This window comes from Rhinichthys klamathensis, unplaced genomic scaffold, assembly GCF_029890125.1.
Source record: "Rhinichthys klamathensis goyatoka isolate OS25496 unplaced genomic scaffold, OSU_Roscu_1.1 h1tg000281l_1, whole genome shotgun sequence".
Lineage (NCBI taxonomy): Eukaryota > Metazoa > Chordata > Actinopteri > Cypriniformes > Leuciscidae > Rhinichthys > Rhinichthys klamathensis.
The window spans coordinates 8,554,910-8,580,467 of record NW_026606800.1 but is presented as its reverse complement, the minus strand read 5'-3'; the positions used below and the strand labels follow the sequence as shown (position 1 = coordinate 8,580,467).

General features: G+C 42.4%; 1 protein-coding gene across 1 annotated transcript; it reads left to right on the top strand.

Annotated features, from left to right (window-relative positions):
• Positions 1–678: 678 nt before the first annotated feature.
• On the top strand, positions 679–2,482 carry kcnf1a (potassium voltage-gated channel, subfamily F, member 1a). The gene has a single exon (XM_056269295.1). It carries the CDS (start codon positions 853–855, stop codon positions 2,350–2,352), a length of 1,500 nt encoding a protein of 499 aa, XP_056125270.1. The 5' UTR covers positions 679–852; the 3' UTR covers positions 2,353–2,482.
• Positions 2,483–25,558: the final 23,076 nt, after the last annotated feature.

The following is a 25,558-nucleotide window of genomic DNA, read 5'->3' as shown; positions in this document are numbered from 1 at the left end:
ATAACAACCGAACCTTTAACATAATTTATAAAGAGGAGCGCGCTAGACCTTATTAATGCGAAAAACACGATTTTTGTTTTATTACAGGCTAATGATTTAAATATATTTAAACAATGTATTGAATTATTTGATAAAACATCCATTTTACAACATCTTTAAACAAAAACTATTTCATCTTAAAGTGTGCAAAATTAGTTTCTGTCCTCTTTCTTGGCTATTTACATTTAGGGGAAACCGGACTAGTCAATTGTCACATGTGGAAGTTGTCGCGGCTGTAATGCTAATCGTATTTTTGACTGAATAATCAAGGAATAGGCTGAATTCAGGGTGAGTGTACACTTCTTGTCAGTGAAATGACTTGGAAAGTGTCCCAATCAACCTGAAATACACCCCTATTTTCAAGTGAAAACAACTTCTCTCTGGTAGGCTAGGCTATCATTTCCCATACTTGACAGATCGGGGCAAGTTGTCATTTGAATTTTAAATACAACATGATTTACAATATATTTTTTACCCATACAATGATTGGATATTTAAGTTTTCTTTTTGTTATAATTTTTGTTGTCATAAATTTGAATGACAGGTTTCATTCTGACAACTTATAAGTTGAATATATAAGTTATATAAGAAGAATATATTCGCCTATGCCCTGCTGTTGGCGAATGTCATAAAAAGGTCCATAACGGTGAAAACTGATTTTCAAAAATTCACACAGCTTAAAAAAGTATGTGGCAGTGTCTAGCACCGGTCTCTCCTATGTCGCTAATGGACCATGTTACTTTTTATAACCTATGGTCCTCTATATTAAAAATGGTTATTTTTTGTTTTGTTTAAAACGGGATTGTAGATGACATGTGGGAGTTCTCAAGGACTCGTTACGCGGACTGTAACGGCTCAGAGGCGAGCGAGGAAACGGAGATTGTTGTGAACATCGGTGGTGTCAAGCACATTCTTTACGGGGACGTGCTGAACCGATATCCCGAGACGCGTTTGGCTGAGCTGGTGAACCGAGCCACGGATTCCACACGAGAAGATCTTTCTGCTCTCTGCGATGACTACGACGACTTAAAGCGAGAGTTTTATTTCGACAGAGACCCAGAGGCTTTTAAATGCATCCTAGAGCTGTACTACTACGGAGAGATCCACATGAAGCGAGGAATCTGTCCCATGTGCTTCATGAGAGAGATGGACTATTGGGTGATCGACACAGAGTATCTGGATGAATGCTGCAGAAGTAGTTTAAATGAGGTGGAGACTGAGCTGGCGGAAATAGAAGAGAAGGTCAAGACTATCCTGGACGACCTGGAAGGTGATGCAACGGTCACTAGAGGCCAGAGGTGCCAAGCGTTCCTGTGGAAGCTCATGGAGAAACCAGAGTCATCTTTAGCAGCGCGCGTAATCGCTGTTGTGTCGTTCGCGTTCATCCTGCTCTCCTCAGTGGTCATGTGTGTTAGCACCATCCCGGAGCTGCAAGTGCAAGATGCTGAGGGAAACCTGGTGGAACACCCGACCTTTGAGTCCATCGAGACGGCTTGCATCATCTGGTTCACCGTGGAATATATTTTGCGCCTCGTGTCCTCTTCGAACAAATTGCAGTTTGTGTTTTCCTTCATGAATATAGTAGATTTTCTAGCTATCATGCCTTTTTACGTAGTTTTGATTCTTACCCATTTGGGCACTGCTATGATGGAGCTTGCCAACGTTCAACAGGCAGTGCAGGCGTTGCGCATCATGCGCATTGCGCGCATCTTCAAACTTGCGCGCCATTCATCCGGTCTTCAAACTCTCACCTTCGCGCTCAAAAGCAGCTTGAAAGAGCTGGGTCTGCTGCTCATGTACATGAGCGTGGGGATTTTCCTGTTCTCAGCACTGGGATACACAATGGAGCAGAGCCACCCAGAGACTATGTTCACCAGCATCCCACAGTCCTTCTGGTGGGCCATCATTACTATGACTACTGTGGGGTATGGAGACATCTACCCTAAAACCACTCTGGGCAGGTGTAACGCCGCTGTCAGTTTTCTGTGTGGCGTAATAGCCATTGCATTGCCAATCCACCCGATTATTAACAACTTCGTCATTGTTTACAGTAAGCAGCGTGTACTTGAAACCGCTGCCAAACATGAGATTGAACTCATGGCGTTACGCGCGAAGGAGGAAGCGCAGGAGTGTTCGGAGGCTGGAAAAATGGCTTCGGCTGACAACAGCTCGGTGTGTAACAGTGCTGCTGTGAGCGCCTCACAAAGTGACACATATATCCCGTTACTTGGTGAAACAGCAACGTGTCAAAAGTCCAACCTGCCCACAAACGCAAGAAAAAGTAGATCCATCAATATAAACAGTTCGCTGTGATTACAGCCTGGAAACGGGCGAAGCTCGATATCTATCTATCTATATATCTATATATCTATCTATCTATCTATCTATCTATCTATCTATCTATCTATCTATCTATCTATCTATCTATCTATCTATCTATCTATCTATCTAATCTATCTATCTATAAACTCCAAGTCTCAACTCCAAGTCTGTTCAGAAAAGAATAAAATAAATGATTAGTTACTAATGGTAAATACAACTTATTTATTAATTCATTAACATTTAAGGAACATTAAAGTAAAACAATGCAGAAGTAAATGAAAAGGTTGAACATACTTGTAATTAACATATAATTCAAACTAAAACGATTTGCCAAAAAAAGAGCAAAAATCTATAATTTAAATCTTATTCACATCAAAAGATTAAAGACTCTTTGTCTCTGACAATATATTGCAGTAATTACTGACTGGTCGCTTAACTGAACAAGTCTGAAGGAAGAAAAACGACTATGACTTTATAATGCAATAGTGTATACTACTCTGAGGCAATAAACAACCGTTAAATTTGTTTACATTTTTGTAACATCATAAACATCACACGTTTTAATGGTCTTCAAAATAAAATGATTATCTGTTTTACTTTTCTTTCCACATCAAACCATTCTCCTCAGCGAGGTTGTACTTATTTCTGTAGCCATTTGGCATTAAACAACATCAACTGATTGTTTAAATTATTATTATTATTATTTAGCTTGACCAATGGAAATAGTTCAAAACTAAAAGCAAAACCAAACGATATATGTTTTTACTGTGGTGACTGAATGTGCATGCTACTATGCTAGTTTATGTCTAAAACCTTGCTATTACAATTTAATGTTTCAGATACATCCATTTTTTTTAAAGGGGTGGTTGATTATGATTTCACTTTTCTAACTTTAGATATTGTGCAATGTTGCTGTTTGAGCCTAAACAACATCTGCAAAGTTACAATGCTCAAAGTTCAAAGCAAAGGAAGATATTTGCTTTTAAAGAAATCGTTTTTAAGTACTACAACAAAGGCTGGTAGGGACCATAGACAGTATAAGAAATGGACAGAGCCATCTCATTGGAACTCAGTTGAGACAGTTGAAGCCCATTTTTAGCGATTTCTGAGCACTTCCGTTCCTGACGCGCAGACTCAAACCGACTCAAACTAAGCTTGATGACGTGAGCAACCTGTCTGACAGACGTTAATCTTCTAGTAGCTGTGCGTGAAAATTGCCAACGTTAATCTTGCAGAGACGGGGAACTTGAGCAAAGAGTTCTTTGGCGTGAGTGAGCAGGAGTAAGTATTCCGTTGCTTTTATGGACTCATGACTTGTAATGCTGCCCGAATCATGCACTGTTCCTCCGTTGGCCAGAGGAGAACTGGCCCCCCGACTGAGTCTGGTTTCTCCCAAGGTTTTTTTCTCCATTCTGTCACCTGATGGAGTTTTGGTTCCTTGCCACTGTTGCCTTGGCTTTTGGCTTGCTTAGTTGGGGACATTTAATATTCAATAATATTATTGATCTGCCTTACTTAAGGTGGACGTTGACGCAATTTCTTTTAGAAACAAACTTTGTTATATTGTTTTCATGTTATCACTGTGAAGCGCTTTGATACAATCTGTATTGTAAAAAGCGCTATATAAATAAAGGTGACTTGACTTGACTCATTATCTACGGGCTTCTCCCTTGACGGGACGTCCCCCCGATTGCCTGCGAGCTTCTCCTGTCTGTACGGTAATTTCTGTACAGCGCGACAGAGAGTTGAGTGGTTATGACGCAATCGTTAGCCTATTTTTACTAAAACTGTTTCTACGGGGCCATAATGTAACATAGAAGGTAATGGAGCACTTTATACATTGTCGTGTTTCTTTAGAAATAAATAATGGACAAATGGAGTCTTTAAACGCCTCAGATGTAAAGTTATTCGCTGTCAAAGTGACGCCAAAATGAATGGGAGTCAATGGAAATGCTAACGCAAGTGAAGTTCTGCTACAACATGGCGGCACCCGGCCGGCTTCAACTTCCGGTCGATGGATTACCCCCTTGGTAGGGACATCACTAACCCTAAAATTTATATAAACCCCGCCCCCTGGGAGTGGGAACCCATCCATGTTGAGAAGAGGAAGAGTTGTAGAGCACATTTGTGAGTCTGCTCAAGCTGTCGCATCCGTCTTTTCACATGCAATACAGTATGTAACACAAACGCAATAGCATGTCACTGTAGGTATCTAGTTTCCACAGGAGCGATTTTATAGATTATCATGACAGAATATGCTAATTGAAGATAGTTAACTCCATATCAGCAACATAGTCATCAACTAACCATTCAGAAACGTCCTGTTGCATTCTACATGTTGTCACTTCTTCTTGAATCTCTCCATCATTGTCCGACTCCAGTTTAAACATAAAAGGCAGAACAGTTTCTGACATTTTAGTGCATGTCTGCTTGAGGTAATCGGAGCTGCTAACACAAACAAGGTCTTGAAGCTCCGCCCTCTGTGCCGGGAGCAGCAGCTCATTTGCATTTAAAGGGACACACACGAAACAATGTGTTTTTACTAACCTTCAAAAAGGACAATTTTAACATACTGTAAAAAAAAGTATCTGTGGGGTATTTTGAGTTAAACCTTCACATACAGACTCTGGGGACAAAATATATATTACATATTGTAAAAAGGGGCATTATACCACCCCTTTACAGGGTAACTAAACCCTAAAACAACTTTTTTTATGTAATGGTCTGTAAGACTGAGGCTTTATTAATGCTGTTCATTGATTCAAGTAATTCTTTTGACATTTGGGTATAAAGTGTTTTAATTCTATGGTGTAAAAACGTCTGAGTGTTGCCCTCTTCAGGTTTTCAAATATTGCCAGTTTAGTTACCCTTTAAATAGTTCACTCTGATCCTGTACTGTACAGGTATACATCTATGAACTTACCTGTACTTTTTCTCTCCCTAGATGTTTTTTTATCTAACTTGCCCATTAAAGGGGTCATATAATGCCATTTTTGTACAAGCTAATATGATTCTTTAGGGTCTAAATTAAAAGTTTGTAATATACTTTAATTAAAAATTCTCATTAGTATTGTAAGAAAACACTTATTTTACCTGGTCAAAAACAGCTCTGTTTTCAGCACGCCGTTTCAGTGCATATGACTTTAAATGATAATGAGCTTTGCTCACCCCGCCTCTCTGTTCTGTGCGTACACCGTTTGTAACACAATAACACAATAACCATAACGCGTTGTTCAGTATAAACGTGGGATTATGAATTATATTGAGAACGTCGTACATAGAAAACATGCCGTAATGTACCCTGAGTGTAAACCTTAGCCGCATTCATTGTAAAGTGTGCAGCTAGCGATTTGCAAAGATATAAATATTAATATAAAGTTTAATAAAACGTTACACTCACTTCAGTTCTTCTGGAGATTCTGCAGGAACACGAATATCTGGTACCGATCCTTTATTCATGGCAGCTTCTTCCTTTATTCGAGCAGCTTCTTAGCAAATCCAGCTTTATACTGATCCTCGTTTATAAAGCAGTCTGGTGTGAAATGATTTGCGCAAACATGAGAGCATTGACGTTGCTCGTGGGGAATATTCCTTTCGAAAACAAACTCAGCCACTGCGTCTTCAGCGGTTCGGATATGGGAACATTAAAATGACTGCTGTGTTCGTTATTACACCCAAGAACAGAACACCACAATCGCTTAGACGCCATTCTGCTCATAGACAGTGCTCCAGCATTTCAACAATGACCGCGCCGGTCCGCGCAGACTATGATTGACAGCTCTCACGAGCGAGGGCGGGTCTGTGTTGAAACACTCCAGTCAATCAACAATCGTGGGTGGGGCGTCCGTTTTATTGACGTCACAAAAACGAACGGCTCAATTTGAGGCAGGGGAAAACATATAAGGAGATTAGGGGTGTCGCAATATACCGGTATTGACGATAATCGTGATATTCAAAGCTTGAAATATCGACATCGTGTTAATTTAGAGTGTGGCAATATACCGGTATTGGCGATAACCACGATGTTTAAAATGAATAGGACTTTTATGATAACATGACACGTATACTCCAGCGCCAGTTGAGGTGGCAGTATTGCACCCGCGACATCTATCAAATGAGAAGAAGACGCAGCGCGCGCCCGCGCAGCCACTCTGGTATGGGAGTTCTTCGGCTTCAAAGAAAACAGCACTTTAAAGGGGGTCGCACACCGGACGAGAAGCGCAGAGAATTCTTTAAAATTCGAACACATTATTTTCTAGGAGTTTACACACACCACCGGCACCATTCGGCGTCTGTCCGCGACGCCTAGCAATGGCTCGGATTTTCAGGTGAGATTCTCAATCATTCAGTTAACGGATGCGCTCTGACTGAGGTAAAGTGTTCAGACTGCAGACTTAGCAACGATTGTATTTAATTGTACAGTACAATCATAACAAAGTACAGACATGATCTTAATTTCATAATGTCCTTAAACATAACAATATTGCTGGCCATGAACTGAGAAAGTGCGCGTCAGGTGTGCTACACACGACGCGGCGCGGAGCTGCGCTTCTCGTCCGGTCTGCGACCCCCTTAAGCCCAATCTGCAGAATGTGTAGCCACCAACCTTTTTACCCATCTCCGTGTCCATCACCCTGCGGATTACGCTATTTTACAGAGAGTAAATTGCGATTATTTTACTAGTCATGGAATGGGAAATGTGACACCTGTTAACAGCGGGTTTTTGTTTTCATATGTTTAAATTATTAAGTACCCCGTTTTCTTTACTCGTCTTATTTGTGTATTTTTGTATTTGCACTTGATTTGTTTAGTTCAAATCTGCATGACTTGCACCGGCGCAAGCGCAACAATAGGTTTAAGAGCTTTTCAGTTCTTCAGGAAACATTCGACAGTGTTTCGCTCCAGTTTGAAACCAGATATACTTCACATGCTTGTCTTACTTCACAAAAATGTGCATTCAAAGATAAGAACGCAAGACGTAAAAATGCACAAAAAAGAAAAATTAAATAAACAAAGTAAAAAGTAATTTGACTGATTTGACATTTCCCCCCCCCCAAGGTTTCTATAGATATCGCGATATATCGATATCGTGAATTATTTTGGCCACAATAACCGTGGTGTGAAAAATCTAACATCGTGACAGCCCTAAAGGAGATTAAAACAAAAACACTGGATGGATTTTTATCATTATATGATGGTTGTGTACAGGCACTGCCAACACACATTTCAGTACAATCAACTTGTAAAAGTGCATGTACCATTATATGACCCCTTTAAACAATAGTGAACCACCATCCTTCTCTCAGTGGGAGTTTGAATGATGTGTCACTAGAGGGTTTGAATTTTGCCCCGGGGTGTTGGCCACTCATTTGTTGGCTACTGGAAGAGATGGACTGACATAGATGTGGGTGTGTTAGTGTGTGGGTGTTATTCATTCTATCTGAGTGAATTAATGCATTGAATGTGTTTTTGCCCACATGAAAAGGCTTTTGTGTTTGTGTGTAGGCCAACTGATGGCTGGACGCTGAGATATGGCTTAGATCTGGCATGTGGGTGGAGAAAAAAAGAGCACCCGGTCCTAATAGCCAGTAATCACAGACCCCACTAGCACAACTAAATCAGCATCACACAACACGGCATTGCTAAAATGAGGAATACAGGCCGCATATCAGTGTCTGTAAATAACAGTGAAATGCACCTCTATAATTCTCAAACACTGTGTTGTTGTCCCGTTGAGCACAACGAAGAAATAAGAATATGTTCCATGCAGCTGACGGCATCCAAAATCTCAATTGCACATGGATCAGTATTGAGTTGCACACTATATTGTAACCCGAGCACATAGTCAGCCCGCACCTCCCACATCAGGCACATTTTGGAATCTTAAAGCCCACCACTTGTCAGCTTCTAAAAATAAGTTTCCCTTTTAGAAGTTCTAGGAGGTAAAATCAACCATTACACACAAACTACTACAACTTACACAAAAAGTAAAAAAAAAAAAAAAGATTGCATTCTCAATTTATTACAAAACATCTATTTTTCAAAGGTCATTGTGCTTGACCTTTAGAAAGTTTGTGGAAGTACAAGTGTTTATTTTTTAAAAGACAAACAGGTGTGAGCTAATCAATATTTGTAGTTTATGCGCAGTCCCTCCCTGAGGAGGGTGGAATGTAAATAACTGGAATCTAATGAAAAAATAAATATGACTGTTTAAATTTGCAGATCCACCAAGGGTAAATGTACCAAAAGACATGCTGTGATTTAGTGGTTTAGAGTGGATAAGTGGAAAAATGACAGGGCGGAAGAGTCTACCTTCTTTCACACGATGGCAAAAAAGCACAAATGGTATTTAAAAGTACTGTAGTATTTTTCTTTTAGAATAAAGCTATTTCTTCACAAAAGGAACTTTTACAAGTACTCACCATACTTTGGTGATCCATCTTAGTAGATCTACTCTCCTTTCATGGGTTTAAACAACCGAAGGGCTGCAATATGGTGCTAGGGTTAGCAGATGCTTTTATGTAATGTCATCGCAAAATGGCAAAATGTCATCGCAAAATGGCAATATCCCAAATCCTTGTTCTTGTGAGGAGGGTATAGGGTTAGGGTAGGGTTAAGGGGATAGAATATACAGTTTGTACAGTATAAAAATCATTATGTCAACAGAATGCCCCCATAAAACATTAAAAAACAACAACGTGTGTGTGTGTGTGTACACAGTGCATTGGTTTAAGGGTGGTGAGTGAGTTAAGTGCTTGTGAAAGAGGTGTGTCTTCAGCTGCTTCTTGAAAGAAGTGCTGGCCACAGAAGTTTGGATGGAGGTTGGCAGCACATTCCACTAGAAAACGTTATTTTGCCTTGTTGTAAAGGAACAACAAGACGTCGCTCATTCAGTGACCTTAGCTGGATGGAGGAAGTAAAAACTTGTAGAATTGAGGTAGCAGGTGCTGTTCCAGTGGTAGTTCAGAAAGCCAGTGGGTCACCGCCAAGTAAGACATGATGTTCCTGGTTCAACCTATTTTGTTGATTCTCGGAACAACATTACTGTCTGAAAATTTAGTCCTCCTAACCCTCGCCGGAGGAAAATAATTGGTGAATATAAGCACCAACTTGACATAGATTGTAAATTTGTCCCTCAAATCTGATTGGTGGATTGTAATGTTGTACTTGGTGAAATCACATTCACTAAAGCGACCGATAAAGCCTTAAATTTGATTCTGGGCGTAACTACAGTAGGAGCCAGTGGAGTGAGACCAGGATGGGTGCGACATGGATTCTCTTAGCCTGGTTGAAGACCAGACTTGCATCCTGGATCATCTGTAGGGACTTAGTCGCGCTGACAGGAAGACTTGCCAGTAGAGCGTTGCAGTAGTCTTAAGATAACAAGAACTTGGACAAGAAGTTGTGTTGCATACTCTAAAGGAAAGGGTCTGATTTTCCTGATTTTGAAAAGAGCAAACCTGCACGACCTGGCCGTTGTTGAAATTTGGGTGGAAAAACTATCATCAAATCATCAAACACAACCCCCAAGTTGCTTGCTATCCTGGTTGGCGTTAGTGTTGTGGACCCCAGTTACACAGTGATGTTATGGTCAACTGATGGGTCTGCAGTTATTACAAGGAGCTCGATCTTTGCAAGGTTGAGCTGCAGATGTAAAATATATAAGAATGGGGCCTCTTACTAGAGGATCGATATTTGAGGGGCCCTTGGCATCAAAAGCTCATATTTCTAGATATCTCCTTAGTGAGGTATTCATTTAATTACTTATACATAGTACAATTATTGGCCCAGGCTAGATTTGAATCCAGGTCCTGATCAGCACAACAGGCAGGTGCGACATACCTTGTGTGTCATTTCTCCAACAGATTTTAACGTCACACCCTAGACATAATTCTATCCTAAAACATTCCTAATTCGTAGTATTCATGTGACATTGGAATAACCACTTAAAACAACACGGATTTAGCAAATAGCAGCCTCTGACTGAAATCAATGAAAAAGTGAGTTATGTTGAGAGAGTTAAGTGTATGTTAGTGGGAAGATGGCGGAGTGCCACAACCACATTAAAGACACGGTACATGCTGCTATGCCACCCTGTTTGCTAAATAAAGATGAAAATTAGAGAAGGAGAACATAAATAAACTGGACACTCAACTTCCTGTTGACAGAAGGCATCAAGCCATTTATAAATGCTGGAACTAAATATGTGCAATGTTTAGCTGTCAGTATCTCCTAAGTGCATGAAAATATGAGACACGTGGCTCTTAGGGAGCCATTCTTCACCACCCCATGTCATCTCAGCTGCTGTGAGGAATCTCAATCCGGTAGAACTCACTCCACATTAAAGGAAGTGACAGTCACACTATAGTCTACTCACAGCAGCAAGGTCATTCTTAGAACAGCACAGACAAGCTGAGATTGAAAAGCCTAGTAAATCCCTGCTCTTAAATCTTATGGCGGCACACTCTGTCTACAACATTCCCGCCCTTCAGTCGAGCAAGACCCTACAAAAGACACAATTTTATTGAAGATATATTTCACACACTGTGCTTACATTTTCAGCGGACGGCTAATTAAGGAAATTGGCCATGAGTGGCAGAGCAAGCCGATCCAGAGCTGAGCAGGTCCATTACTCTGTATAATTAATTACTGGTATACAGCAGAATTATGATCATATTTCTCTTAGGATATGGGCACATAGATTTTGGCACAGAGTTCTTAAAGAGTGAGTGTGACCTTTTTAAAGCTGTTTTTTTGTTTTGTTTTTTACTAATGGATCAGTGCTTCAGACGGAATTCTATTTTTGTCCCCATCCACCCGACTATATGTAGAAAACTTTATGCATTTTTACATTTTTAATGTAGTATGTAGTAATGTCTAGTACGTTTAGACTTGTCCACATAAATCACGTTCACGTTGTAATACCAGTACCCATGTCATTATACAAATTTCTGTCCTCATAAATCACAAACACACGCACGCACGCACACACACACGCACACACTTCATAATATATATTTGTCAATGACATTATGTGCATATTTTTGTGTCCAAGTGCATTATTTCCTTTTAAATTAATTTGATAAATTAATGACATATATCACTTTATTCTATAAAACCTATTTAGTTTGAATATATTTTTAGAACATTTATATAATACATATTATTTTATGTTATCTTACAGTTTTTTTAAATTGCTTACACACTAAAAGTGGAACTTGAGGCCCACTCAGTGAAACTATTCACCCATGTACCTATCTTCAGATCAAGTCTGCAAAACTGCAAGCACATTTGACACTTTACACTCAGTTTCCAATTGAAAAACAAACTTTTTACATAACATTTCAAAAACACAGTTCTCTTACGAGAGGTTCTCTCGTATTGCGTAATCTAGCTTACGCTACGGGAAAGATTAATCTTTTCTGAGAAATTGAAGCCAAAAAATTATCCTATAATTTTGTATCCATTGTCAACGCAGTTCAGCTGCAGCAGACCATGAGCGGGCTAGCTAGCAGCTCATTGGTTCGCTCACAGAGAACTGCTTAAGCCTATGAGGAGACGCGAATGAACTCTCGGCCAATGAGAGTCTGACATGCTCTCATTGCGTCAGAGCCCGCCAAAACGGGCGTGGTCAGAGAGTATAAATTCGCCTCTCAGGCTGTAAACACTGATTTTCATCTCTTCAGCGAGGCTACACGCATCTGCTGATCCTGAGAGAAGCCGCCGTCGTCGAAAAGGCAACTCTAGCGAGCATCTGGGAGACTGAAGAAGCCGGCCGTCTTCGCCACCTTCAGCCGTCCTGCGAGCTAGCGCCATCCGACGGATTTGTATCCTTTTTACGAAAAAGCTTCCTGTATTGTATTGTACCTAAAAGAGCCGAGCGTCTTTGTAAAGATGTCTCGTAAATCTTCCTGCGGTTCTTGCCGCGCTCCCCTCGAGACTGGAGACCGCCACGTCATCTGCGCTCTCTGCCTCGGATTGGAGCACGCCGAGCTCGCCCTTGCCGATGGCGGCTGCGTTCTCTGCGAGGAGATGCCGTTGTCGACCCTGCGGGCTCGACTTCAGGCCACTAAAGTTGCTTCCGCGCCGCCTCTGACTTCGCCGCGGAAGAAGAAACGCCGCTCTCAGAGGCCGCCGGAACCCCAGCTGGAAGCGTTCATCCCGCCGGAGCCTGTCGCCTCCCGCTCTCCTTCTCCGCCGCTTCCGGACGTACAGTTGCCGCCGAGTGGCCGCTCTGTCGCCTCCGATGACGCCGCGGACATCAAGGAAACCTGTTCGCTTCTCGCTTCAGACAGTGAGGAATGGTCCGGTTCTCACGCCTCCTCGGCCCGAGAACCGCTGGGACCCGCGCTGGAATCGAGGAGGAATTAGTGCGCCTCCTCTCACAGGCCGTCGAACGCCTCGGGCTCGATTGGTCCCCTCCCCCCGAGCAGACCATCAACCATATGGACGGCAGCTACTTCCGCCAGCGCTCGACTCCCGTCACTAAACGGGCCGCGCCCTTCCTGCCTGAACTGCACGCGGAACTCACGAAGTCCTGGAATGCCCCGCTCTCTGCCAGAACTCGCTCTGACTCTTCCGCCCCGCTTCGCGTTGTGGACGGAGCCGCAGAAAAGGGCTATCTCTCCATTCCCCCTGTAGAGGACCTGGTCGCCGCACATTTATGCCCGCCTTCCACGAGATGGCGCTCATCACCTGTGCTTCCCTCTAAAGCCTGCAGAGCGACTTCGAGCTTTCACGTCCGCGCTTACTCAGCCGCCGGCCAAGCAGCCTCTGCACTCCACTCCATGTCCGTCCTTCAGATTATACAGGGCGATTTACTTCGTGAATGGGACGAGAGCGGAAAAAATCCCCCCTCAGTCGCGGATTTGAGGAGTGCCACGGACATTGCCCTTCGCGCTACAAAATCTGCTGCTCAAACCCTGGGGAAATGCATGGCCGCCATTTGTGTGTCTGAAAGACATTTGTGGCTCACACTCGCCGACATGGGAGATTCTGAGCGCGCCGCCTTTCTCAACGCCCCGCTCTCTCCATCCGGCCTCTTCGGATCTGCTGTCACGGGTATCGTTGACCGTTTCTCCGAAGTGCAGAAAGCCTCCCAGGCCATGAATCTTTTTCTGCCTCGTCGCGCTAGCTCCTCTGCAGGCCGCTCACGTGACCAGCGTGAGGACCAGCGTGACCTCACGTCCCACCTCTGCTCACTCTGTTACACGGCCCTTAAACTCCTCTCTGAGTGTAAGTCCCGCTGTCATAAACACTATGAGCGCGCCCGCGCAGCCCGCTATGTGCAGCAACGGGGACCATGTAGCCATTCACCCCTTAGCGTTACGCTTCAAAGCGTGGGAAGCTATTCCGGGAATTTCCCAGTGGGTGTTAAACACAATAAGGCTAGGCTATCGCTTACAGTTTCACCGCCGCCCTCCACGTTTCCGAGCGCGGCTAGAAACTATTGTGAACCCAGAAGCAGTGACTCTGCTCCGTTCAGAGATAGCAAAACTATTGTGCAAAAGGGCTATAGAGAGAGTTCCTCTATCTATGAGCGAGTCGGGGTTTTACGGACGTTATTTTCTGGTTCCAAAGAAAGACCGCGGCCTCAGACCAATCTTAGACCTCAGATTTCTGAACAAAGTTCTCATGAAGAGACCGTTCAAAATGCTCACTATCAGAAAACTCCTCGCGCACGTGCGCCAGGGGGACTGGTTCATTTCACTAGATCTGAAAGATGCTTACTTTCAGATTCAGATAAATCCCCTTCACAGGCCATTCTTACGTTTCGCCTTCGAAGGCCAGGTTTATCAATACACCGTCCTCCCGTTCGGCTTATCCCTAGCACCCCGCACGTTCACGAAGTGCATGGATGCGGCGCTCGCCCCCCTGCGGAGTCAGGGGCTGCGAATACTGAACTATTTGGACGACTGGCTGATTTTGGCACAATCACAGAGAGAGCTACTGTCTCATCGTACAGTTCTCCTCGACCATCTGAAAGCTTTGGGCCTCTCTGTCAACTGGACAAAGAGCGCACTACAACCCAGTCAGACTATCTCCTTCTTGGGTATAGAGCTAGACTCGGTCACGATGACGGCTCGTCTGTCAACACAGCGCGCGCGCCGTGTTCAGCGTCTCGCCGCATCTTTTCAGATGAACAGACTCACACCTCTGAAAACTTTTCAGAAGGCGTTGGGTGACATGGCCTCAGCCTCCGCGGTGCTCCAGCTGGGGTTACTGCGCATGCGCCCGCTTCAGCTCTGGTTGAAGAGCCGTGTGTCTCACCGCGCGTGGACCACGGGCCGCCAGCTGATAAAGGTAACGCAGACCTGTATCACAGCTCTGCAGCCATGGACCGTGGCAGAATGGTTTCAGCGGGGCGTTTCCATGGGGACCTTTTCTCGCCGAAAAGTCATCTCGACAGACGCATCCAACACAGGTTGGGGTGCGGTCTGCGAGGGCTCACCGGCCTTCGGCCCCTGGTCAGCTCAGGAGAGTCTCCTCCACATAAACTGTTTGGAGATGCTGGCGGTCGAGAACGCGCTTACGCGCTTTCTTCCGCGCATTCACGGTCACCACGTGCTGATCCGTTCGGACAATATAGCCGTGGTCTCCTATCTAAACCGTCAGGGCGGAGTCAGATCCAGGAATCTCTTCCAGCTGACAGAATGCATCTTAGCTTGGTCTCAGTGTCACCTGCTCTCGCTCAGAGCGACGCACGTGCCGGGTCATCTGAACGACGGTCCAGACAGTCTGTCCAGGAACCCCATTCCCCACGGGGAATGGTCCCTGCACACTCTTACAGTCCAAAAGCTGTGGCGAATATTCGGCAGAGCAGAGGTGGACCTCTTCGCCTCAGAAGAGAACACCCACTGCCCAAAGAGCGAGGCCCTTTTTCTCAAAGAGCGAGGACGCGCTAGCCCAGACCTGGCCCAGCCGCCCGCTTTATGCATTCCCTATGGTTTCTCTGCTACCACAGGTGCTACAGAGAATCAGGGAAACACGCCACTCGGTGCTCCTCATAGCCCCGCGTTGGAAGGGTCAGACTTGGTTTCCAGAGCTCACTCAGCTGTCACAGACAGCCCCGTGGCCCATTCCAGTCAGAGCAGATCTCCTCTCCCAAGCTCGCAGCACGATCTGGCATCCCCACCCAGAGCGCTGGGCGCTACATGCGTGGGTGATCAACGACTACCCGTCGCTTTGCCAGAGGGTGTGTTAAACACGATCACGCAGGCTAGGGGGGCTTCTACTAGAAGGCTCTATGCTTCTAAATGGTCTGTGTTCTCTAAATGGTGCACCGACAGAAATTTGGACCCACGGTCATGCGAGGTCCCTTCCTTGCTAGTTTTTCTCCAAGAGATGTTGGACAAGGGCAGGTCCCCGTCCACTCTCAAGGTGTATGTGGCAGCCGTCGCAGCGTTCGTTGAACCCCGGCGCGGCCAGTCACTGGGCAAAGAGGGCTTGGTCATCCGCTTCCTCAGGGGAGCTAGAAGGATGAACCCCCTTCGGTGCCGATTTGGGACCTTTCCATAGTTCTCGAAGCTATGAAAGCCCCCCCCATTCGAACCGCTAAACACCGTGGACCTCAAATACCTTTCGCTCAAAACCGTTTTTCTGCTCGCGCTCGCGTCAGTAAAACGTGTGGGAGACCTTCACGCGCTGTCCAGTAGCGCTTCCTGTCTCGAGTTTGGGCCCAATGACTCCTTAGTCGTTCTCAAACCTAGACATGGTTATGTCCCAAAAGCGATTGGTACCCCGTTCAGGGCACAAGTTATTTCCCTATCGGCTCTGCCTGCTTCCGATAGCGAATCTGACTCTAATCTCCTGTGTCCGGTCAGGGCCCTGAGATTATACATTACTCGCACTGCTCCGGTCAGACGATCTGAGCAGCTTTTTGTTTCGTTCGGTGGGCGCACCAAGGGGTTGGCCGCCTCGAAACAGACTCTATCCAGATGGATAGTTGATGCCATTGCAGCCGCATACGCATCAAAAGACCTGCCATGCCCTCTGGGCATCAGGGCTCATTCCACTAGAGGCATGGCCTCATCGTGGGCATGGTCCAGCGGAAATTTCCATTCATGACATTTGTGTGGCAGCTGGATGGGCTTCCCCCTCCACCTTTGTCAGATTTTACAATCTGGAAGTTCCTGCCTTGCAGGCTAAACTACTAGCAGTCTAGTAGGTTACAGCTCTTCTGGTTGAGCTGCACTATAGGGAATTATTCACTCAGACCGGTTTCGCTCTGTCCCTCTCTATCATTTGCTTATGTACTACACAATCTCCGGCCCGTTCTGCTGGCCTTTGTCACAGGTACATATATTTATTCCCACTCATAAGGGTTCCCCGGGGTCTCCCCTGGGACTCATAGTGGATGCTTAGCACGCACGGCGTTGACCAGGTGTTCCCGTAGCGTAAGCTAGCTTACGCAATACGAGAGAACCTCTCGTAAGAGAACGAATCGGTTACCTAACGTAACCTCGGTTCTCTCTAGATGAGGGAATGAGTATTGCGTTCCTGGCCGTGCTTGTGCTACTAGCGTTCTCGCTTCATTCTATGAAAACCAGTGTTTACAGCCTGAGAGGCGAATTTATACTCTCTGACCACGCCCGTTTTGGCGGGCTCTGACGCAATGAGAGCATGTCAGACTCTCATTGGCTGAGAGTTAATTCGCGTCTCCTCATAGGCTTAAGCAGTTCTCTGTGAGCGAACCAATGAGCTGCTAGCTAGCCCGCTCATGGTCTGCTGCAGCTGAACTGCGTTGACAATGGATACAAAATTATAGGATAATTTTTTGGCTTCAATTTCTCAGAAAAGATTAATCTTTCCCGTAGCGTAAGCTAGCTTACGCAATACTCGTTCCCTCATCTAGAGAGAACCGAGGTTACGTTAGGTAACCGATTCGTTCTCTACATTAGACACATCACTCAAAACTAACACCTCTTGTGTTTCATTTTGAAAAAAATGACACACTCATTTACTGATTACCTATCATGTTTAAAAACACTTATAGCTAATTTGTTCACTTAGAAATCAGAGCTTGAGCACTATATTTAGGCTTTAGGATGGCTTTATTGGTTTGGACAAAAATGGAGGCCAATTTTGGAGAAAGAGTTAGAGGAAGAGGAGTGAGAGTAAGAGGGGGACGAGGAAGAGAACAAAGAGGAGGACGAGGACAATGAGTCCGACAAGGAAGAGGACAGAGGAGAACAATTACAAATGAGATCAGGAGGACACAGAGAAGGAGGACAAGGACGAGGAGTATGACAAGGAAGAGGACAGAGGAAAACAATTACTTTGGTGGACCATGTGGTCAACCTTGGTTTGAGTTTCAGGGATACTGGGCAGAGGGTCCAGCCTAACTTACTGTAAGCCACTAGCCAGTGTCATTCGGACATTTCGAAATGAGAACAGGTAAGGAAACCTACCCTCTATAACATGCTACTGTACTTACAGCACTACAGAAACTTTACATTGCATAGTGAAATAAACAGTGCATCCTAATCCATTGCATCTATTCACAGAATTGCTAGACGACCCTGCATCAGAGGAAGACGATGTTTGTTCACAGCAGGGCAGGAACAACACGTAGTGAATATGGTCATAGCAAACAACATACGTTTACGACAACTGCAACATCACATCATCACTGACAACACAACATTCAGTAACATAAATAGGGTGTTTATCCACAATAAGCAATGTTCTGAAACGCAATCAGATTCATATGAACCAGCTCTACAGAGTACCATTTGAACGAAATTCTGACAGAGTGAAACAACTTGGTTATGAATACGTAAAAGTAAGCTATATTGTCCTTATTGACTACTCTTTGTGTTCATTCTATGTGTTCATGTGTTATCTATGTTGATGAAGTCGGATTTAACCTATATGCAAAACAAGACGTAGGGGAAGAAACCTTACGTTTCTTGATTTTCGTTTCTACGTTTCGTTATTTTCTTGATACCCTGCACAATATCCTTGTTCCCAATGTCCAGATGAATGGACCAGAGCAGTCAGGGTTTGTTGTCATTTGGGACAACGTAAGTTTTCCACTAGACTGTTCTGGTCCATAATTGGTTCAACGACCATCCACAACTTTTGATGCTCAACCTACCACCATATTCTTCATTTTTAAACCCAATAGAAAAGTTATTTCCCCCGCTGTTTAGCCAGAGAGAACATTGCTTGTGATGTTGATGAGGTTTTGTGGCCAGACCCAAACAGGAGACAGGATGCAAACTAATTTTTCCCTTTACATTACAGTAACAAGCCTATTAGTTTACATTATCTTCAAATTCATTTGTTTTGTCTATTACTGTTGATCCCTTAGTGGTCAAATACACTGAAAATACAATGTTTTGAGAATAAAATATTTACTCCTCCCTTGCATTTCTGTGTATAGTGATACATACTGTATATACAGAGTATTTGTGTACATCAATTTACGTGTGAGTGCTATAATAAACACCTGTACACTCCACTCCACATGGAACAAGCAAAAGACACAAGAGAGTAGTGTTTTACATTTTTCACATCCATGTGGTTGGGCGTAAATGTGGCTAAATCATTTGAAGTTTGTGTGTAGAGTTACTACGCAAAAACACCATTTGAAGAGTTAAATTAGTTTTGAATGAAGTGTTTGATTTTGCAACACGTCTAATGTTTTGCATGTTGTGTGCGTGTTTTGTGTGTAGAGTTTCGAGAAATGGAGCCATAGTATACAAAAAATGTGTGCAAGCAATTTTAAAAAACTGTAAACCCCAAAAATGTCAGGTGGTGCAACTGTCCAAACAAATGACTAAGAAAACTATTTAAAATGGTGTCTTAATGATAAAAAATTTAAAACTTAATACTATGGCATCATTTTAGGGTTGAAACCTTATATATATTTTATAAATAGGCCTACCAGTAGGCTAGTTTTAAAGCTGTTGAGATAATTGAATACTTTTTTCCAGCAATTTGTATATTCTCAAAAAATGTCAGGGTGGCACAACTGCAAACATTGCTCTTTTATTATGAATTGACCATTCATATTGACAATCAACTTGTAGTGATACTCACACAAAACTTGCTTCATTTAGATACAGACAAATAAAGACAATTTGCAGTTCAGTAGTTGAGTCAGAGTGAAGGTCAAGGATTCGTTCAAATTCGACTAAGTCAAGCATCTGAACTGTTCATTAAAAGAATCAGTTCATAAGAGTCATTCATTTTGTAAATTGGACTACAACGGCTACAGAATGTAGGTTTTGATACACTAAAAAGAACCGGTTCATAAGAGTTTGTTAATCGTATACGTATAGGTTTGTTTCTGGCACAATCCACAAGAACAACTCAATAAAAAGACATTTCTTGCCTTAATTTAACACAGTTCTTTTATTGCATCTATTTCAAGACTGAGAAATCACATTCACAAAGGGTAAAGTATGAAGTAAACACTGAATATATTTAACAGTAGCCTACTTGATTTATGGAGAAATGCACTCGTCTGACATCAGGCCTGTCATAGTAAATGGGGACTGTTACAGTTTTTTTTACAATCATTTCGGTACCAATTTCAGAACCTTGAGCCTTTAATTTTTTTTTCCATCAACCCAGGTTCTCATCTACATCACAATGGAAGTTATCATTAGCTAAACATCTTGGAAAGAATCTTCTGGCATGGCAAATCCAGGACACCGTGATTTCATTGCATGCGTTATCCATGGCCTGGAGAAGAATGACTGTTCGTGAGGGCTCCTATCATTTACCTTCCACCTCCATGTGGAGACAAATTCCTCAATTGGGTTGAGGAAAGGGGAGTATGGGGGTAATAGGGTGATAAATTGAGGATGGGTCCAAAACCATGCTTGCACCATTTAAGCACGGTGAAACTAAACGGTATCCCAGGCTATCACATAGGTCACACAGACCTGATTTAGCCTATCAAGGAATGTTACAAGGAGAGCTGCATTATATGACCTAATACGAGGTCTGCGTCCTTTCACTCCATCTTCTGTCACTCATGGTGATATTGGCTCCACGTTGTCCAGGTACTGATACTTTGATGTAAAGTTGTGTCATTTGAACAGATCTGTTAAATGAACAAAATACCTTAGGTTTATGTGTAATGTATCCAAGTAATTGGAAAAAAAGTTGAGTTTTGAAAAATGAATTTTGATCATCAGTGACATGAAGCTTCTGATATTAGTGGCAAAATAATAGTAAAAAAAATTATAATACATAATAACTATTCCATTAGCGTTAATGCTTTTAGTAACGATTAAGTATAGTGAGAGATAGCCTTGAATGAATTACAATACTTTTCTCCTAAAAGAATACTCAAACCATTTATCATTATCTTCATCATATTATTATTAGACTTTTTTTTACAGTAAACTGTTTAATGTGACAATCAAATTGTTAAATGATCATTGTCCCAAAATATTATTGGTCAGCTTCAGAGATCTTCAAGGTCACAGAATGTCTTTGTGAGTCTTAATGCTGCTAAAAGGTTTATTCTGGCTATAAAAGAGCACACGATTTGTGGCCTGGAGGAAAAACATTTTTCAAGTAATGGTCAGTCTCTCAGAAGAATTATAAAAAATCATCCCGCTGCATTGAACACTGAACCAATCTTCAGATCCTTAATGGAACGTTCTCTATTTATGGGAGCTGTGATTTTTCTGCTTGAATAAATACATTTTAGTGCTTTTCCAGTAATGCCATACAAACAAGAAATTGAATATTACATTTGAAAGCGCCTGACATAATGTTATAATAAAGTGTGGTTTGTCAATACAAATTCATTAGGAACTCTTACGTATTTTATACCCAAACACAGACAGAGTAAAGAGAGATACTGAGATTGGGAAATACTCTCATGATTGAGAAAATAAACTAAGCCATTTTTTCATAGTCAAATGTATGACAATGCTTCAATTTTTGTGATTAGGAGTAAAAATACCTTTAAATATATACGATAAATACTAAATAAACAAAGAAATGAGAGGTATTGGGGGCAGAAATTGGAACAAGGGCATGCTCTGATCATTTCTATCCTCTTTATACCCTCCATGAACAGCTTTAATTTTCATAATTCCCTCCCTTGGAGACAGCCCTTGTTTACAGGAGTTATAAATCTCTAATGCACAAAGGCACATTTTATTAAGATAAACTATGGATTTCTGAGGACATATACATCAGAGACTGAGAGAGACATAGACAAAGAGAAATGTGAAGGAAATCTGAGAGACAAATCAAGAACGAGAGACGGATAATGTGAAATAACAGTTTTGCAATGTATTAATAAAAGCAATAACAGACATTACTTTTATAAGAGACATGTGCACATTTTGTTGGAGAATATGTCAAAAGTGTAAAATAATAGCTATAATCTAAAAAATTTAATTACTTTATAAAACCACATTTCCCAAAGGACAAACTGCATAGTATAGTGTGTGCTGTGTGCCTCTAAATGACTTTGATTAGAGTTTAGTGCCCTCTGCTGACCAAAATCAGCTTCTTTCTTTAAAAATATGTTTTTTAAAGAAGAAAAACAAACATATTTTTGACATTTGTGACTGGATTCCGCGATTCGATCCATGTCGCTGCGCAAACACAGACGTCACGGCGGGGTGAATTTATGATTGAAAGTTCTGTCACAAAACGATGTTGTTATGAATCCTCAAGCTTTTTTAAGTGGGTATACGGAGATCCTTGACCTTACCTAGTGGGTATATGGAAATCGTTGACATTTTGTAGTGGGTACGTATACCTGCGTATCACGTAGACTACACCACTGTCGTTAGCCAACTATGGTGGCAAGTTCTAGCCTGGGTTTCCCCCTACCTTGCCGCAGCGCGATTTTATTTACGATGCTAGGTAAGATCAATGAGACTTGGGTCTGACGTTAGGGCAGGCTAGGCAAGTTCCGTCGTTATCAGCATAGTTCAAAGAGTCGGTGTTTCCCGAAACCATCGTTCATTGGTTGGAACGATTTGAGCTGTGGGTAGTTTCTTGTTTGCATGACATGTGGACTCAATGAATCCTTATCTTGAGCCAAATAAGCAAGCTGACATTCAGTACAATATATTGTTTATTTAGAATACATACAAATGTAATTTAGATCTTAGTTTGTCAAGAGATTAAAACGTAGTTTTTGAATAGATCTGCGTGACATCATTAACCAACGTGGTTGAACCAAGGGGGTAATCAAGCATCCGGAAAGCGTACATTCTATGGGGGCATCCATTGGCTAACAAGCCTTCACCTGCTGTTAGCATTCCATTGACTCCCATTCATTTTGGCGTCACTTTGACAGCGAATAACTTTACATCTGAGGCGTTTAAAGACTCTATTTGTCCATTGTTTATTTCTAAAGAAACACGAAAATGAAAAAAGGCTCCATTAGTGTAGTGTAGGCCTATAGTCCATTTTTTAGTGTAGGCCTATAGTAGGCTGTGTTATGTATCCTGATTGACTTTATGATTAGTTAAAGGGGTCATATAATGCCATTTTTGTACAAGCTAATATGATTCTTTAGGGTCTAAATTAAAAGTTTGTATACTTTAATTAAAAATTTCTCATTAGTATTGTAAGAAAACACTTATTTTACCTGGTCAAAAACAGCTCTGTTTTCAGCACGCTGTTTCAGTGCATATGACTTTAAATGATAATGAGCTTTGCTCACCCCGCCTCTCTGTTCTGTGCGTACACCGTTTGTAACACAATAACACATAACCATAACGCGTTGTTCATTATAAACGTGGGATTATGAATTATATTGAGAACGTCGTACATAGAAAACATGCCGTAATGTACCCTGAGTGTAAACCTTAGCCGCATTCATCGTGAAGCGTGCAAGCGATTTGGAAAGATTAATATAAATATTAATATAAAGATTAATTAAATTTAAATCTTCAGTTCTTCTGGAGGTGCAGCAGGAACACGAATAGTTGGTACCGATCCTTTATTTCAGGAGCAGCTTCTTAGCAAAACCAGCTCATACTGACCCTCGTTTATAAAGCAGTCTGCTGAGAAATGATTCGCGCAAACATGAAAGTATTGACGTTGCTCGTGGGGAATATTCCCTTCGAAAACAAAACTCAGCCACTGCGTCTTCAGCGGTTCGGATTTAGGAACATTAAAATGACTGCTGTGTTCCTTATTGCACCCAAGAACAGAACACCACAATCGCTTAGACGCCATTCTGCTCATAGACAGTGCTCCAGCATATCAACAATGACCGCGCCGGTCCGCACGGACTATGATTGACAGCTCGCTCACGGGCGAGGGCGGGTCTGTGTTGAAACGCTGCTGTCAATCAACAATCGTGGGAGGGGCGTCCGAGCGTGTGACGTCACACGGTCGAACGGCTTGATTTAAGGCAAGGGAAAAACATAAGGAGATTAAAACAAAAACACTGGATGGATTTTTATCATTATATGATGGTTGTGGACAGGCACTGCCAACACACATTTCAGTACAATCAACTTGTAAAAGTGCATGTACCATTATATGACCCCTTTAAATCTGTTTTGCACATGCATCGCCACAGAGTTAACCATTTCAGACAGTACCGGCAGCCTCTGTCTCGTTCACTTCACGTCTGTGGGCGTTACGCACAGCTCAGTGTGGCCGCTCCAATTTACCTTCAATGAAATCTAACCTTAGTGTAATTGACAGAATTACTAAAAAATATAATAAAACTCAAGAGATGGTGGATGTGTGAAATTTCATGATTTAGGAGTGAGTAAGTCTAGTAGAGTTCTCAAAATAATATTTTGCTACCTTAAAGTTAAATATTTTTTGTGTCACGCATGCATGTCTATTTCCCTCATATTAAATATAAAACGCATGTGGACTTTTTTCAATGTCTGGACTCCTTTATTAATGGAGTATATAAACAGACGTTTCAATATAGTGCTATTAAATGCATTTTCTGAGAATTTATATTTCAAGTTTTTACTGCAAATGTCGAAATGCGCGCTCTTTGGTCCATCAGTGCACCATATATCGGAAAACATTTGGAATGGGTCAGACATAATTCTGACCACTTATTAAGTTTTGTTTTAAGTGAATTTCGTTTTGTATAAATTGTATCTTCATTTTAATCAATGTTTTCATCAACAAATTGACTGGATTAATAAACAAGCAAATATAGTAGACAATATAATTAGGAAATGGAGGCGCCGGCGCGTGAACTGGAGCGCGTCTCATAAATGAACCGAAAACTGACAGAAAATGTATAGATCCATGTATAGATGTTTGACATTTTGAACAATTTAAATTGAGTTGGGCCAACTCAATTTTTGAAAAATTAAATTCTAAATATTAATGATTGAGTTTGGCCAACTTAATTTTGGAAAATTTAAATTCTAAATTAGGGGTGTCGCAATATACCGGTATTGACGATAATCGTGATATTCAAAGCTTGAAATATCGACATCGTGTTAATTTAGAGTGTGGCAATATACCGGTATTGGCGATAACCACGATGTTTAAAATGAATAGGACTTTTATGATAACATGACACGTATACTCCAGCGCCAGTTGAGGTGGCAGTATTGCACCCGCGACATCTATCAAATGAGAAGACGCAGCGCGCGCCCGCGCAGCCACTCTGGTATGGGAGTTCTTCGGCTTCAAAGAAAACAGCACTTTAAAGGGGGTCGCACACCGGACGAGAAGCGCAGAGAATTCTTTAAAATTCGAACACATTATTTTCTAGGAGTTTACACACACCACCGGCACCATTCGGCGTCTGTCCGCGACGCCTAGCAATGGCTCGGATTTTCAGGTGAGATTCTCAAATCATTCAGTTAACGGATGCGCTCTGACTGAGGTAAAGTGTTCAGACTGCAGACTTAGCAACGATTGTATTTAATTGTACAGTACAATCATAACAAAGTACAGACATGATCTTAATTTCATAATGTCCTTAAACATAACAATATTGCTGGCCATGAACTGAGAAAGTGCGCGTCAGGTGTGCTACACACGACGCGGCGCGGAGCTGCGCTTCTCGTCCGGTCTGCGACCCCCTTAAGCCCAATCTGCAGAATGTGTAGCCACCAACCTTTTTACCCATCTCCGCGTCCATCACCCTGCGGATTACGCTATTTTACAGAGAGTAAATTGCGATTATTTTACTAGTCATGGAATGGGAAATGTGACACCTGTTAACAGCGGGTTTTTGTTTTCATATGTTTAAATAAAGGGTGATTATTAA